This window comes from Bactrocera oleae, chromosome 5, assembly GCF_042242935.1.
Source record: "Bactrocera oleae isolate idBacOlea1 chromosome 5, idBacOlea1, whole genome shotgun sequence".
NCBI classification, from domain to species: domain Eukaryota; kingdom Metazoa; phylum Arthropoda; class Insecta; order Diptera; family Tephritidae; genus Bactrocera; species Bactrocera oleae.
The window spans coordinates 15,067,015-15,084,861 of record NC_091539.1 but is presented as its reverse complement, the minus strand read 5'-3'; the positions used below and the strand labels follow the sequence as shown (position 1 = coordinate 15,084,861).

General features: G+C 32.3%; 2 protein-coding genes across 6 annotated transcripts in view; both read left to right on the top strand.

The window, feature by feature from the left end:
• LOC106617476 (protein unc-93 homolog A) overlaps positions 1–8,082 on the top strand; it is a 31,711-nt gene extending 23,629 nt beyond the window's left edge. For all 3 annotated transcript variants that reach the window (XM_036371290.2, XM_070109553.1, XM_070109554.1), the window contains one exon: positions 37–8,082. In XM_036371290.2, coding sequence (XP_036227183.2) covers positions 37–398 — 362 coding nt within the window. In that variant the 3' untranslated portion in view covers positions 399–8,082. The remainder of the gene's footprint in view (positions 1–36) is intronic.
• A 3,162-nt stretch (positions 8,083–11,244) lies between these two features.
• Positions 11,245–16,757, top strand: LOC106617456 (alpha-tocopherol transfer protein). Of its 3 annotated transcripts, none has more exons than XM_070109863.1 (6): positions 11,245–11,371; positions 13,966–14,125; positions 14,969–15,050; positions 15,111–15,491; positions 16,281–16,417; positions 16,484–16,757. In XM_070109863.1, exons 2-6 carry the CDS (start codon positions 13,998–14,000, stop codon positions 16,554–16,556), a joined length of 801 nt encoding a protein of 266 aa, XP_069965964.1. In that variant the 5' UTR covers positions 11,245–11,371; positions 13,966–13,997; the 3' UTR covers positions 16,557–16,757. The 3 variants fall into 3 exon arrangements, with proteins under 3 accessions (XP_069965964.1, XP_014090125.2, XP_036227182.2); XM_014234650.3 differs by having other exon boundaries at positions 11,245–11,480; XM_036371289.2 differs by lacking the exon at positions 11,245–11,371 and adding an exon at positions 11,657–12,828.
• The last annotated feature ends 1,090 nt before the right edge of the window (positions 16,758–17,847 follow it).

Below are 17,847 nucleotides of genomic sequence, written 5' to 3'. Positions count from 1 at the left end.
TTATTGATTTCATATTTTCTCACGTTTCCCTCACAGTGGCCGGTTTCTTCTTCCAATCATGTCTATTACTTGCTTTATCCAGCTGGAAGCCATCGAGTGATGACATGGCGCTTTTCTATGTACTGGCTGCCTCATGGGGCGCATGTAACGGTATGTGGGAAACGCTTCTAATGGCCTTAATCACGCTGAATCACGCCAATCACGTTACGGATGTCACCAGTCCGTTGCAGGGACTACGTTTTCTCGGACTTGGTATCACCTTCGCAGCGCATGGTTTGATGTGTGAAACACCGAAGATTATTACCATGGTTATAATTCTAGTGATAAGCTTGCCGGCCTATGCAATGCTAGAAATCAGACTGGAGGCACAGCGTAAATCCCAATTGACCAATTTATGACGTAGCGTCTTTAGTTAGTCAAAGAGGCAAGACGCCATGGCACGAACACATACAATGTGAAAGAGTTCGAAAATATGTCATGGGTGTCGAGAGACTTATAGTAAGAGTTAAACAGTATTCATTTTAAGCCTGGAAAAACCAGAAAATAAATAATTTTTTACATGTTATACGCAGCATTCGACGTAAAAAGGTAACCGCTGTCGCTACACGGTTCGAAACAATAAACTTAGAGTAATTAATAGTTAACTACATATGAATATCTAGGTCCATTATATTTTAGTAGGCTTTGTCAGGAAAAAGCGATTCCAAAGCAAGTGATCTTCCGATTTCCTTGAAACTTTGCGAAATAATAGTCTTATATGAGTTACATTTAACCCTAAACGGATTTTGAAAAATTTGTAAATTGACGCCCGCTGCGCTATGTTGAAAGTGAGTGTTGCGTTGTTTTTAATTGATATTTTCGAAAGCTTTCAACTGATAAAATTTGCAGACGAAATATTTAAAAATACGTAGTTTAGTTTGTTAATTTTTAGTTCATTAGGCCTAATTTTTGTTCTTTTAATAAGGAAATACCGATTGCTTGGAATTACAACTTTCATTCATCGATAGTTTTTAAGTATTTTTCCTTGTCTTTCTGAGTGCTACTTTTATTATTCTCTTTATTTAGTTGAAATTAGTATTTTTAGAGCGTATTTAAGTTTAACTTCGCCTAGAATGATTAATTATTCATTACAACACAAAGGTCCGTTTGCTTCAATCCGTTGAAAAATGGGGAAACATTTAAAAACTAATAATGAAACTATCCTCCGTTTCAAAAGAAATTATTGAAATAATTTTAATTTTAAAGTTTTTTTGTAATTCTTGTCGTCTTTACACAAACAAAGATGTTTTCAATTTTGTGGAAAATGTAGTATGCGATGAAATAATAAGAGTTCTTTCAGCCTGACCACTCGGATAAAAAGGCAATGTAAAACCTTCGACCGTAATAAGCACAAAAACAAAAGAATTCATTGATAAAATTGAAGAGGAGTTAAAAAAGAACCCTAGAAAATCTTGAAAAATTAAAATTTTAACAATGGTACCAGAGTATTCTTAAATTGTCAAAAGAGCGACATATACCCTAGCTAGGAACGCTACACAACTTCGTATTGCATATGGCCTACACCAAATCCTCGACTAGGCAGGAAATTATCAGGAAAAAATATACAAATCGTTCAAAATTTGTATTATGAGCCGGTCATCAGTGTCTGCAAAATACATGATAATACAAGACTTTAAATCGATGTTTTAAGTCTTGTGGCACTAATTAATGATGGCATGGACTTTTTTACTCCTTTTAAAAAGGATTGAAACAAATAGCACTTTTTAGTAGCACTAATTAATGATGGCATCGATGTTTTTTACTCCTTTCAAAAGGGATTGAAACAAATAGCACTTTTCAATTTCAATATTAACTATTTTCCGTAAAAATTAAGGAATGGAAAACAAAGCTGGTTTAAGCAATACAAGTATACTCACAATGTGAGGTGGCCTTTTTAAGTTTTTCACTAAAATCGCAATATCTCAAGAACTATTAAAGTTTTCATAATTTTACAAATCGCTTTTTTTTACTGACGAAGTCTTTCCCAAAGAAATTGTATGTAGGTAACCGCTAATATAAGTTATAAGTTTATTTGTATTTGTCGTTTTATTATGAAATATGGCAACTCTTACACGAAGATCAAGTGTGTAAGTCTGACTGTGTTGTTTGATTCGCCGAATAATCAAACAATTGTTTTTTATTCGTCAGTTAGTATGTGTTTGCGCATACCATTTACATATATGTATATAAATATACATGCATACTATACACTTATCATGTATAAATTATTTACATTTTTATATTGCCTAATTAAATCATACATAAACAAACGCTTACACAAAACTTAAAAATAATAAATGACAGCACAAAGGAGTACGCTGGAAAAAAATAATTATTAACGTAAAAATAACTGTCTAAACTCGTGTGGAAACACTAATGTGATGATTTCAAGCTTAAAGCAACACATCTACTCTTTTAAGAGCATGCTATGTTTTAGAGAATTGTTTCACTTTTTGAAAGTATCATTCAATAAATTTGTTACTTTCTTTCCTTCATTATAAGGTCCGCTGGTTTAACATGTCTTTACCCAGTACCAAATGTGTACACTAATGATAAGGCACTCTGTTTATGGTAGAAGTGTATAGATTGTTGTTGTTGGAAAGATCTTCTACTTAAGCACAGTTTTGTATTCTAATTTAAACCCCAAGATTTACAAAATATAAGCTTAACATACAGTAATCGTCAGGCCAACAAAAGGAAAGAAATTTAGAGACTCGTTCCCCTATCAACAGCATCAATAAGCCATATATTTGTCAACTAATTAAAGGGACAAAAAAAATAAATATATTGACATTAAAGAAAAGCTACTCTATGAAATATTTCTACCCATTATTTTAAGGTGATTTACACATTGACCCACTTATAACTGAAAAGGAATAGTTCGATTCCGACCATTTTATGGTGAAACATTTAACATCTTTAAACCCCTTTCTTCGCTTTGGTATATTTAGATATTTCCATTGATATCCTCCTCAGAGGATTTTAAAGTGAGAGGTTGCCCATTTTTAAAACCCTATCATCCCTAATGTCTATTTCGATAATTTCATTGATATGCTCTTCAGAGTGCCAAAAACCACCTGTACCAGGATGTTTCAAAATTTTTAAATTTTTACTTGACATTATCACTTGCACAGTCAATCGGACATTTAGAAACGTTTCGTCTTAACATACTGATAATTTTAATTTATTTGTATCTATTTCGCTCTTGATTAGTTTTAATTGTTACAAACAACCGTGAACAGAACGCATGCAGAGAGTGCAACCATTTCAATAAATTCGTGGAAATGCTTGTGCATGACCTCAAAACAAGTTAGTTAGTTTTTTAAGAGTTTTCAGCTATTTTATGCCGCTGTGCTGTTAAACCCCATGGAAGTTGTTCATAAAATAAAATCAGAAAATTATTTTAGGATAAACTCCTAAGTTCTGATACTTTACAAATTTGTGACATTTTCTACCCTTAAACATATTTATACTACTAATAGTTATGCTGACAATTCAAACACTATATACCTAAATCTGATTTAAATCCATATTAATTTTAGAATGGTAACAACGACATATCTATGTTACGATTAACTAAAAAATTATTAAAATAAAATATTAAACAAAATGAAATAATTAAGATTTTATAACATAAATTGTTGGAGCTATGCTAGTTTCACTGTAATTAAAGTATTTGAACTACATAAATAACAATACTAAGATATCTCAAAGCTGCACTAAGATGTTATTAAAACATGAAAATTATAGACTAAATATTATAAATGTCAATAAAATGTTAAATAAAACAAATAAAACAAGTAAGGAAGGGCTAAGTTCGGATGTAACCGAACATTTTATACTCTCGCAAAGTCAAATGGTATACTCGTTTGAGATTTCTTTGTGGATTGACTGATATTTTCGGTAGAAGGTCAACTATAGGCACTGGGGTCAACATATTTAGTACTTAGGGGCTTGAACAGTTTTGGTTCGATTTAGAAAATTTTTGGTCACAAGGTGGCATACTTTAAACGTATTATTCACGCAAAGTTTTACGCCGATATAATCATTGTTGCTTGATTTGCATAGTGGAAAGTGAAAGAATCAAGTGGTATTTAAAATGGTGTCATATGGAAAATAGGCGTGGTTGTAATCCGATTTCGCCCATTTTCGCACTATGACATAGAAACATGAAAAGAACGTTACGCACCGAATTTGGTTGAAATCGGTTATGCAGATCTCAAGATATGGGTTTTCACCTAAAAGTGGGCTGTGCCACGCCCACTGTCTAATTTTGAACGCGGTTCCTATAAAGTCATCTTATACCATCTCAGAGATAAAATTTAATGTCTCTGGCGTGTTTAGTGCTTGATTTATCGCGCTTTTAGTAGTTTTTAACAGTACCGTTATATGGGGAGTGGGCGGAGTTGCCACCCGATTTCAACTATTTTCACACCGTCAATAGAAGTGCTAAAAACATTTGCTTCCAGTGAATTTTGTTATTATAGCATTAGCGGTTTAGGAGATATGCACATTAAACCTATTAGAGCCGGGACCACGCCCACTTTTAAAAAAAAAATTTTAACTGCAGATGCCCCTCCCTAATGTGATCCTGTGTACCAAATAACAGTCTTGTATCTTATTGCGGAGCTTAGTTATGGCAAGTTATTTGTTTTTGATTAATGGCGTTTTGTGGGCGTGGCAGTGGTCCGATTACGCCCATCTGCAATACCAACCGTCTCACGGTACCATGAAACATGTCTACCAAGTTTCATAAAGATATCTCAATTTTTACTCAAGTTAGAGCTTGCACGGACGGACGGACAGACGGACGGACGGACAGACGGACGGACGGACAGACAGTCACCCGGATTTCAACTCGTCTCTTCATCCTGATCATTTATATATATATAACCCTATATCTAACTCGATTAATTTTAGGTGATACACACAACCGTTAGGTGAACAACCGCCGCTAAACTAATTAATAATTTTAAAGAATAGTATAAACACTTTTTAAAAACATGTTTACACTTATTGATTTTAGGTATTCCCGTGTTCCTAACTGTAATTACACATACTAAACACTAACTTACGTTTATTCCATATTTTTTTTTATACAACTTGAAAGTTTACAATTGTTAAGAAGAGATTAAAAACAGTTTCGTTACGATTTCTCATGTTGTAATCAGTCGATTAACTTGGAAACAACAAAAACTCTTAACTTCTAATTTGTGAAAAAGCTGACCTTTATTTTATGAAAACGTTGTTTTTTCAGTTTTTTTAGTTCATACTATAATGACATTTGTACTAATCAGGAGCCATTGTTTTATTTTTCGGTTAACAGGATGAATAGAAATCGTGACGACGAGAACATGACCTTTTTTATGTCCCCTTCCAGGACGCATAACTTTACGAAATTTATTTATTTTGTTTTTATTTTATGCACTCTTAAATTATGCATAAACAAATTATGAAAAGTGGGTAGTAAAATATCAATAGCCTAAAAACGCTCGAAACTTGGGTTTCTAGAATAGAATACCTACTTAAGACGAATAATCATTTTATATTTAAATCAGTTTCCTCAGTTAAAAGGACTATACAATTGAGATAATATTTATAACACTAACGGTGACGAAATTCACAAAAATTTATTCAAGGGCGAAATGAAGAATAATCAGATTTAAAAATATTATTAATACCATAGAGGAAACAGAAAAATTATAAACAAACAAGTAAAGAAGATTAAGTACGGGGGGATCTTATACTCTTGATATTTTCAAGGAGTTGGAGAAATACTTTCAAATGTGGACAAAACCTTATACTAGCTTTAGGGTTTTAGCTTGGACCGGTTTCATTAATATTCAGCTAGTAGTTGCATATATAGACCTAAATAAACTGTTTAAAGTCAACTATAAAGTCGAAAATCACTATATAATTGTCGACGCAATTGTCATAGAAGAATTAGCTAAGTCACATATTCACTCATATTTACGGTAGAACTATTGACCCAATATTACCCACTTTCAACACAAGGCACATTATTAGCATTCTCACTAAATTTCAATAATATATTTTAAAGATTTACCCATATTTTCGGTATAAAATCAGACATAGGCCCTAAAGACTACATATGCGCTACCAAGTGGCTTGAAAATTTTAATCTGAGTAAGAGAGGGTATATCTTGAAGGCACTATTTGTGCAAAGTTCTGTTCCGATGTCTTCAGTGTGCTTGACTTATATACTGCAATGTGAAAGAATGAAAAAGAGATTAAATTGTATTATATTGGATATAGGCCTGGTTGTAGTCCTGTTTTCATAGTGTAAAAATGTTAAGATAATGTTATGCACAAAATTTGATTGTAATTGGTAAAAAAGTTTCTGAGATATTAAATTTCACCTGAAAGTGGGCGGTGCCACGCCCATTGTAAAATTTTTACACTAGGACTTATGCATATATAATACATATGTAGTTCTATTTCTAACATGACAGTTTTTAAATTTTGCAAGTAACCGTTAGTTCAACTTTCTGTTGCAACATGTTGCGAGAGTATAAAATTATATATTTTATAATTATCCAATATAATGTATGTACATTTCCAATACATTATAAATTTTTAATACAATATACAATTGAAAAAACGCTTAACTTCTAATAACTTTCATTTTATACATTTTTAAACTGCGTTTGCTCGGTTACAGAGGTAACTCAAAACCTCCTAAATATCCATCAACCCTTACAAGGTACAAAAGCAGGCAATATTTTCATTACAATCCTTAATTTTTTGTCATAATATTTCTAAGAACGGTTAAAACTTGACTCTTTTCTTTGCTTTAACTAGTACACCACAGATTGGAACAAAATTTAAGTTTTGGTTATAACTTAGTTATATCTGATAGGAGAAGCTTAAAATGTTGTTCATACATACATATGTATATCTATATGTAAGATGACATAGTAGATCGTAATCAATAAAAGCTTCAATTTGGAATTATTTGATGATACGTTGTTTTGCATTTTAGGTGGCGAAAAATATTTCTCTGAATGGATTTGATTTCAATTTATACGGCAGCTCACGAACGCAATTAACAAAAAGCTCTTTGTGTTATATTTTTAATACAAAATGTTTTATTTTCTTGTAGAAATTCATATGTATAATAATTTGTATTTTTACTTTTTTGGTCTGCATTTCGTTTACAACAAACCATTTGCTTTGTTTCAATGCGTGGGTATTTTGATTCTTTTATACAGACAAAATTTACAAAAATAAATACACAAATTAAAGAAATAAAACAAAACATTTTTAATTAAAAACGATAGTTGGTGAAGTAAAATAACGATTTTAATACACACCCTTTACACGCAGCACACTAATATACATTTGTAGGTATGTAAGTCTATAGGTATTAGCATAATTTTTGTACACTTAACCAAACGACTACACGTGTACACCAAAATAGCACAATAATTGTAAATGTTATTCCAGTAACTTAAATGGAAATAAAAGTTATATTAAGAATATTCAAAAAGTCTAATGGCAATGTTAACATTTTGTGCAAAAATTAAAACAAAGAAATAAGTTTATACAAGAAAATAAGCTTATAAGCTGTTACCCATAAGAAATACATAAATGTGTAAGAATGTGCGTGTATTGGTGTAAATGTATTTACAATTACAATACATACAAATATATGTGTAAGAATTTTATAAACATTACATAATATACTTATAAATATACTTATGTATATGCAGGTAATTAAATAGCCCGTTACGCTCGTGTGCATATACAAGTATAAATACGTTCATATGAAGGTTTATTAATACATGCAAATCCACATTATACGTATGTAAGTGCAAAAGTGTGCTTGCAAGTAACTTGAGAAAAAGCCATTATAGCGTGTCTTTATTAAATGAATATATGCTAGTGAAATTCTGTTCTACCGCCACTGTTCCTTAGAGACTAATTGTAACACATACTATTACATATTATGTAATGAGTATATACAAATGTACTTGCATAGCATATTTAAAATCAAAAATAAAAGTCGTAAAAGTATAATAATCAACAGTCTTTTTTTTAGCCGAGCTCCAATCTTTAAGGGTATATAATCGAAATGCATAAATAAGCTGACACAGCTAATAATAGGAAGAACTTTAATATACTTGTAGTATGCGCAATCTATACTGTCGGTGTATAACAGTGAATACCATTGACATTTACTAAACTATTTATGGTAGCTGGTTAGACATGTTTTGGAAAACTAAACTCGGTACAATTCTAAACATAAATCGCAGAGCAACGAATGAACCCATCGAAATAAAGAAGCTATGCATTAACAAGTAAGGAAGGGCTGAGTTCAGGCGTAACCGAACATTTCAAGCTCTTGAGAACTTATTTTCAAGCAATTTTATAAATATATGTATAAATATAAACATATAGGTATAAAGGCAAGTTTTCGCCCAATTTTATTCATTTTAGGCACAAAGATGCACTATTATTAAATAAACACGCCCTCTGAATTTCATTAAATGACTAGCACATTGAGCGATATACATACATACATATGTGTTATAAAGTCAACTGGATGATCGAAAATATATTAGGTATATAGGGGCTAAGGGAAGTATTGATCCGATTCAACCCATTGACAAAAGGATATATTATTACTAAAACAACGTTTTCCCTGAATTTCAATTATATATCTCACAGGTTGACCAAAATTTTCGGCTCTGCGGTCCACTTTACCGGTATCTGGGGGCTTGAATAGTAATGCTCCAATTTTGAAAAATTTTGTTAATAAGGAGGCGTACCTCAAAGGCACTATTCGTGCAAAGTTTTATCCAGAGTAGTTCAATTTCGCCCATTTTCACACCTTGATATGGGAATGTCAAAGTAATCCTATGTATCAAATTTGGTTAAATTTGGTGTAGTAGGTTCGGAAGTGTGTGATCTCACCTAAATTTGGGTGGGGCCACTCCCATTGTCCAATTTTGACACCTGTTCCTATAAAACCGTTTTGTGTCATCTCTAATGTAAAATTTAATGCCTCATTTGACACATTTCGGTATTGATTTATCGCAGTTTTAGTCGTTTTTAACAAAACGGTGGGAGGTGTTAAAATCAGGGGGAGGTGTTAAAATGATATGTCACGTGCAAACTTGAGTGATATAGCTTGAATAGTTTTGGAGATGTATACATTACACCTATTAGAGGGCAGGGCCACGTCCACTTTTAAAAAATTTTCAAATCACAAGTGTCCCACGTTATTGCGATTCGTTGTACCAAATTACGGATTTGTATCTAAATTTGCGGCTTAGTTATGGCAATTTATAAGTTTTCAATCAATGGCGTTTTGTGGACGGGGCAGTGATGTGATTACGCCCATCTATGAACTCGTCCTCACTTATTTAAAAAGGAACCAACCAAGTTTCATTAAGATATCTCAATTTTTACTCAAGTTATCGCTTAAACAAACGGACACCCAGACTGTCACTAGGAGTTCAACTCGTCGGGTCATCCTCATCATTTATATAATAAATATATACATATATATATAACCCTTTATCTAACTAGGTGAACAAAACTATAAAAATAACCGTATATAATAACCAAAACTTTATATGCCCTTATGCCTGAAGGAAAAATAAAGAAAATCAAGTTTTTTTTGTTAATTTTTGAAGTAGTGGCCGACCTTTCTTTCGGCCGTCGTAGATCGCGTATAACTCGAAAAATATTTTTTTTCTTCAAAACTTGGTTAACAACCACAATCACTCATATAACGGCTCGCGCTTGTAGTCGGTAGAAAATTTTACTATGAAATGGTACCTCTCACTGTAAGGTAAAATAATATATCTCACACACTAATTGACTGTTTTAAATCATACGTAATGCCTCACATTCTTAGAATACCCTCTAAAAGCTTGTCCATTGCTACGTAAACGTTTATACATAGGTAGTATAAAATCCATGAAGCCGGAATTTATTAAGCGATATATATTTTTGCATTTATGAGTAATAAAAAAACTTAAATTTAATCTCTTTCGGAGAGCAGTAAAAACTGAACACTGAAACTTTGGACCTTTAAAATAATGCTCTTTTGATCACAGGTCGATAAAGCTGTGTTTATTATAGTATTTTTTATTACGTTAATTGTAAAAATAATTAAAGCACGCCCTGAGACTCAAAACGACTAGGTTTGACGACAGTCAGATTCGACTCTAAAACTTTTGATTTCTTCATTTCTTTTCAAAAAAAAGGCCAATTAATATTTACATTACTATTTTGAATATTTAAAAAAATGACAATTAGTTTAAAGTAAAATAGTAATTAATAACATTAGTTGAAATTTGTAGTACAAGTTTTTTTGTATTCTTCAAAAATAACTTTTGTAAAATATCGAAAAAATCAAGTTCATATTAATAATTATTAACTAGGCTAACCTGTTTCTTGATCATTGCACACATATTTTTCTGAGAATATACAGTATCAAGTAATCTTCACTTCTTCAGACACGGCTTTGTGTTCTTAAAACCAAATCCAAGTTCCTTAATTTTAACTCTCTGCCGGACATAGTCTGCTAATCTAAAGAGGACACTTCGTCGATGTTTGACGCTACTTTACGATAAACAATATATTTGCATAGCTTATATTGTTTTTTTTTCAATCTTGCTTATAAGCGATTATGAAAGAGGGGACCGAATTATGGAGTAGTAATTTAGTATCGGTCCAATCATACCGATAACCTATGATTCAAAAAATCTGTGCCAATGTTTTTATGCATCTGAGGCAATTTTCCGTTTACTTTCATTTATTTATTTATTTGTAACCAAAATAGTTAATTTCAAAACTATAAAGAAGTAAACAATGTTTCCTGTTTTTAGTTAAGCGAAATTGCGCCAATAACTGGTTCTCTCTCAAAACATCTGTCCCTTTACATTAAAATCTGAGTAAAGCTGTTTTCACATTTATCTTTTATTTATATGTATATACTTACACATGTATATATTTGTACATACTGTACATGTGATATTAATAATATGGCCGGCGACTGTATATGTACCTCATACCACTGGGCTTAATTCGAATATGATTTCTCCTTACCTATAATTTATGTATGTATATATTTATGGTAATCATATGCCTAATCGCACCGCTAAGCGAACCGCTCGTGAGATTGAACGGTAGTTGGGAATCAGCGCAAAACTCAGATGTAAATTCAAACGTGAGCGTTATCTGGTCAGTTGCAATAGTGACAGCGTCCGAGAAAGCGGTGGTTGTGCAAGCTTTTAGCGCGACGTAAATCTGTAAATATTATAATCCACGTCTGAAAATACATATAAACAAAGCGATAGTGAGTGTCTCGATAGTCAAATCAAAAATGGTTGGACAGCAACTGAATAAGAAATTGGATGAATTGGAACAATGGTTCAAAGAAAATCCAAAATTACCGGAACAAATCGGTATGTGTGTCAAATCAACACGAATGAAATGTAGAAATAAAGCAATGAAGCAGTTGAAAAACGTTATAAAAATTATAAGATATGTAAAAACCAATATTGCGCCTATATTAAAAGAAATTATCAAAAAAAAAATTATGATTTTAAATAATTTAAATAAAATATATATATGTAAAGCAGGTCGTAAGATATAGGCATTTTGAGTGATCCAAGAAAATAATATTAAAGCAAGGTGTTATACATATCATGAAAACCCCGATTTTTTACATCGGGATATAGCAATACCGAAACGTGGAAAGAAATTAGTTAAATTTTACTTATATTATACTTCTGATATTGAAAGGAAAAGGCTGTATTACAAATCAATGATAAACGATGGCAAAACTATTTGAATTTGCTGCGACTTGCTACCCCTCTGCGATTTTTTCCTCCCCTTAAGACTGTTGGAGAATGCTCACTGGAAAAGAATTAAGTGAAAATAAAGAGATAATCGCCGATACGGAGGACTGTTTTGAAGCAAAACACAAATCGTACCTCAGAAATGGTATCGAAAACTTGATTGATAGCAACCATTAAATAACAGAATTGAATTTTGATTAAAAAAAACTAACCTTTCAAACTATCTCGTATGTACTTATGTATATGGAAACCGCAAAACTTAATCAAATGGTGAAATAATGATATACTCGTAATACAATATATATCAATGGACAGGCATGTGTTTGTATGTAAGGAAACAATCTTATATCGGGTGTTTTTTTTAGAGGTATAGAACTTTAAATTGCAATAAAACAACGATGGATTATTCGATTGGCATAAATTTTATTTATCCGAAAGCTAATCTTGTGGCATTACATTTTAAGTATGATTTCTGGCATATGACCGCCACGGCTGGCTCGGATGTAGTCCAATCTGGACCTCCAATTTTCGATGACTTTTTCCAACATTTGTGGCCGTATATCGGCAATAACACGGCCAATGTTGTCTTCCAAATGGTTAAGCTTTTGTGACTTATGCGCATAGATCAATGACTTTACAAAACCCCACATAAAGTAGTCTAGCGGTGTTAAATCACAAGATCTTGGAGGCCAATTCACAGGTCCAAAACGTGATATTAGGCGGTCACCAAACGTGTCTTTCAATAAATCGATTGTGGCACGAGCTGTGTGCCATGTTGCGCCGTCTTGTTGGAACCACAGCTCCTGGACATTATGGTTGTTCAATTCAGGAATGCAAAAGTTAGTAATCATGGCACTATACCGATCACGATTGACTGTAACGTTCTGGCCATGTGTTTGTCTCTTTGTATAATCGAGAGATTTTTTTACCAATTATTAGATGAATCGCACGAGTAAGCAAATACATAATTATTATTTTTGTTTTGAATATATATGTACTAACGGATTTTTATATTAAAAAATATAAACTACTTTTTTATACTAAATCTGTAGATAGGAGGTGTGTTCAAAAAATAACGAGAATATTAATTTTTTGACAAAAAAGAAACTTATTCATTCGTCTACATTAATGTTGTCACCTTCCAAATAGTCTCCATTCGATATTATGCACTTAAATATGCTAGCGAGCGATTTCTGGAATAGCCTTTAGTTCTTTTACCGATTTTCATCTACTAAACAACGTATCTTCAAAACGACGGCTCTTTAAGGTTTCCTTTATTTTTGGAAGTAGGAAAAAGGCATACGGAGCCATGTCTGGTGAATGTGGAGCTGGGGTATCGTTACGGTATTGTTTTTAGCCAAAAATTCACGAACAGGTGAGCTTTTAACAAACGTAGCAATGAATACAGCTGAACATTTTATCGTACTTCAGGGGCATGTATATCAACATAAAGAAAGTTTTGACAATTGAACTCTCCAAACCCGCGAAATCTTAAAATACCCGTTATTTTCAGAACACACCTCGTACATATTTACATGTTATAATACCACGTTTTGCTTTTAAGCGTTGATACACATCCCAAATGTGATGATAATACTTTTTATACTATCTTATACGAACTTTAACGGAACAGAATGTTGTCAGTAAACTCTACGTTTTCCAAAATCATTTACGAGCTAACAAAAATAAGCAATTATTATGAGTGATTCGAACACGGCGGCTAAGCATATTTTTCCATTTTCGAATTAATTGTGTTCTAGATTAGTCTAACTTATATGAGATATAAAGCGCTATTTACAATGCAACTTATGATCCATTGAAGTACCTTATACACCCTCAGTACATTTAAGAACTGTAAATGTGCACTAATTTATTACTTGTACATTTCTGTCACTGCGAACTTGAATCAAAAAGCGTGAATAATTTAATTGAGCAACCGTGTACTTGAATAAATAAACCGATGACTATGCATGCAATTTTCGCTTTCAATTAAATGGAGCTTTGGATCCTTTCTTTTTATTTACCAGCTTTAAGTCACATATGTACTTACAATATTATTTAGTATTTAAATATTTGTATTATATTCCAGATCGCATTCTTTTACGGCGCTTTCTTAAATGCATGTACAATGATGTGAAGGAAACCGAAAAAATTATTGAATTAAATTTCTCAATACGAAATAGGAACCCACATATATTTCTTCACCGTGATCCCGCCGATGAAGCTGTCAAAGCCATACAAGATGTGGTGTAAGTAAATTTTGTCCAATTAGTTATGGAGTCCAATAAGTAATTATAAACATAGTATCCTCTGGCGTTTTCTAGTCACCTGAACATAGCATTGAAACACAGTAGAGACAGGCTAGCTCTTTCTAAAAACAATTCCCTTTCTAAAAACAATAACTGAACTATCGACCGATGTTGCTGTCTTTTCACTATTATAAACTCCGCGGACACACCCGTTTCCAAACGTGGTAAAAACAAAACTACTAGTTCGAACAAACTGAAATTTTAATATTACAGTGACAGTTTCCAAGAGAATGCACTACTAAATTAAATTTTAAATTAAAAGTACTTATGTAGAGTCTTTAGTTAAGTTCTCAAATAACAATTCGGATAAAAAGTTTGTATCGTTTTTATTAGAAACCTAACCCTCAATAGACGCCTTTACAAATTGTCCAGCTTTCGGATAATTCATAGTAGCATTTTGATTGGTACAAATAGATAAATGTATAAAATGAGCAGTGAATGCGAAGCGCAGCAGGTCGGGGATGCTAGCCTTGAGCTAACTGACCCTACCCAGGATTGTACTAGTATGGATGGCAGGCCAGAGCAGAATCATCATCAGAAACCTAAGGGTGTTCAGTTTTCCCACAATCGGCGTTCACCGGGAAAGATTAAAACTGCAGTTGTGGAAGTGGGCTTGTGATGTCATGAAAACGATTACTACGACAATTTAATATGTTTCATCTACTAATTCAAACGCAAACAAATCCGTCATTTTCGCTGTAGTCCTAAAAATTGTTGTCTTTCTTGTATTATTTATTTTTAAAAGACATCTTCTGCATATAACATATTCCCTACTCTTTACAGAGAAATGATACCACTACCGGGACTAACACCAGAAGGTTATAAGCTATTATTATTTAGGCTATCAGATACAGATCCCAAAAAGGTATTAGAAAATGTAGATTAATATGTTACATCAAATATAACTTTCTTAATTTAATTGTAGTTGAATAGCATCATAGAGTGCAAAGCCTTTTTTATGTTAGCCGACTGTCGTTACTCCGATCTCGATATTGAGGAACCACAAACACAAAAGACAGAGAAATCGAATGAAGATCCTCAGACGGAGAAAACAGGTGAAATCGAAGATGACTCGCTGCAAGATGATTCAATATCTAATGGTGAAGTACAGATATGTGACATAGGTGATTACACTTTATCGCACATGGCCCGCATTTCCTTTACGACATTGCGTATGTATATGAATTTTCTTCAAGAGGCGCATCCAGTACGTTTGCGCGCAATGCATATCATCAATTGCCCGCCATTTTTAAACAAAATGCTGTCTATTGTTAAGCCTTTCATACACGAGGATGTCTTTAAAATGGTAATTATATAATTTTTACAGTATCCGACTAAATTGGGTTTTCTAATTTTTATACTCGCGAATTAGGTTGTACAGAGTATAATAGTTTTTTGTTTGTGGTTTGAAAAGTTTTCAAAATTGGACGTGACCCTGCCATTCTCGCTAGCATAATAACTTTAATGTATACATCGACTACTAGTCAACTAGACATCAACAACTAGAGCTATTCCAACTAAACTATGACAATATTTTGTATTACATACCACAGTGTAATAATTGAGAAAATAAAGTGTGCTCTCATTTCGATCTGGTTTAATATTTAACAGAGGTCGTGCCCTCTCTCTTTTTAAAAAAATTTGCATATCTCACAAAATATTTTTCTGATCATCGTCCGATCATAGGTCTTCTTTGCACAATCACTTCGTGATTTAATTGTGTAATATCGGTCAATATTCTTCCAATAGATTTGCTTCGCTAATGTGATCACATTTTCCAACAATACAAGTATATCTCAGATCTGGAAAATTATTATTTGCCATTAATATCCATGATATTGGCGATTAAAACTCTTGATAGAAACTTAACCAAACTTTTCTTTTATACTAGATGTCATTGAAGGTTATTATATTTTTATAACGTCTTAACACGGCTGATGGTTTTCAATTTTTTTTAACAGAAATACACTTGGTAGCTTGAAAAGTTATGCGTGGAACAACCACTAATCAACAAAATTTCCCATTTATGTTAATCGGAAACTGGATGCTATTTTAATTTTTATATTCAAACTATATAAAATGCTCTAATCAACAGATACATTTTCACACTGAAGGCATGGATAGTTTGTATGAAAAAGTACCGCGTCATATGTTACCGAACGAATATGGCGGTAACGCTGGTGTTATACCGGATCTAAAGAAAATATGGACAGATAAATTAAAAGTTAAAAGGCAAGTTGTTAATTATTAATAAACTTCACACGTGAGCTCCCTATTTATTTGTTAATCGTCTTTCAGGGATTACCTGATGGATGAAAGGCATTGGAAAATGGATCCATCACAGAATTCGCGACGTTGGTATTTTTTTTGAAAATTCTCACATCCACAAGATATTTAAAAAATCATTATTACCTAAAACAGTTTGAAGAACTGTTTATAGCAATTTGATGTTTTTAAAATGGAAAAGCTTAGATAAATGGATAAATGTATATAGGTGTATGCAGAGTAAATTGTATTAAGAATTTTGTTACTGTTGTATGTACAAATATAATTTATATATGCATAAAAATTACTTATCACGTTTTGTCGAAGGTAAACTCCTAATCTACTGAATCGATTTTATTAAAATTTATCACGTTGTGTCCAGTTTGATCCAACTTAAAAGATATCCTTTTTTAATATTATGTTAAAAGTAAAAGCAATTCATAAATAAAAATAATAAGAAAATTCCAAAAAAAATTATAATAATTATAATTTTGAGAAAAATGTCAAATGGTATTTTCATTATTTTTTCCATCGACAAATTTTTGTATCAACCATTTTCAAAATTGAACTTCAAGTAAAATCCCTGAATCCTTGTACCGGCAATAACGTTTTTGCCGTTATTGGTAAATAATATTTATATAATATGTATATAAAAAACACGTGTAACGTTGTTTGCCCGGAGTGAACTCCTAAACTAGTGAACCGATTTTATTTAAATTTAGCAAACTGTGTCCAGTTTGATCCAGCTTAAAAGGCGGTATTTTTTACTTATATATCTCAATTATGTATGTTGAAAGTTAAAGCCATTCCCAATTAAAGAAGAAAAAATGTTAACTTCAGCTGCACCGAAGCTATTATACTATTCACAGGTGCATTACAAACTTCGTGACAAACTTAATATAAATTTTTCAGGGTATAAATATAGATATATACTGCATATCAAAGCCTGCTCACTATTACTAGCTAGCAAAGTTTCTGGTGAAAAAGCGTTTCTTAAACCAAAAAACTAGGAGAAACTAGAAGAAGAGGGCACAAGTTGAGAGCGTAAAACACTGAGCGAAATTTCTACCAGCAGAAAGTAGCTACTGTCATATGAAGAAACAGTTGTTATGTATTTGATACATATCATCACAGCTTTGTTACTGAGCGTGTATATTTGTTGTTAAATTGCGAAAATAAAATTTAAATGAAACAAGAAAAAATTTTAGGTTCGGTGCAGTCTTCACAGATGCGTTCCTTATACCAACTATTTGTATAACTAATCCTGAAAACGTAACTAGCCAACGGTTTCTATCCAAAAGAAAACTTTCTGCTAGTTCTTTATAGCCAACTTTAAGGTTACCTAAAAAGGAAAACGGATCTTGATTCTAATCGGGCAATTTGAATGACAGTTACAT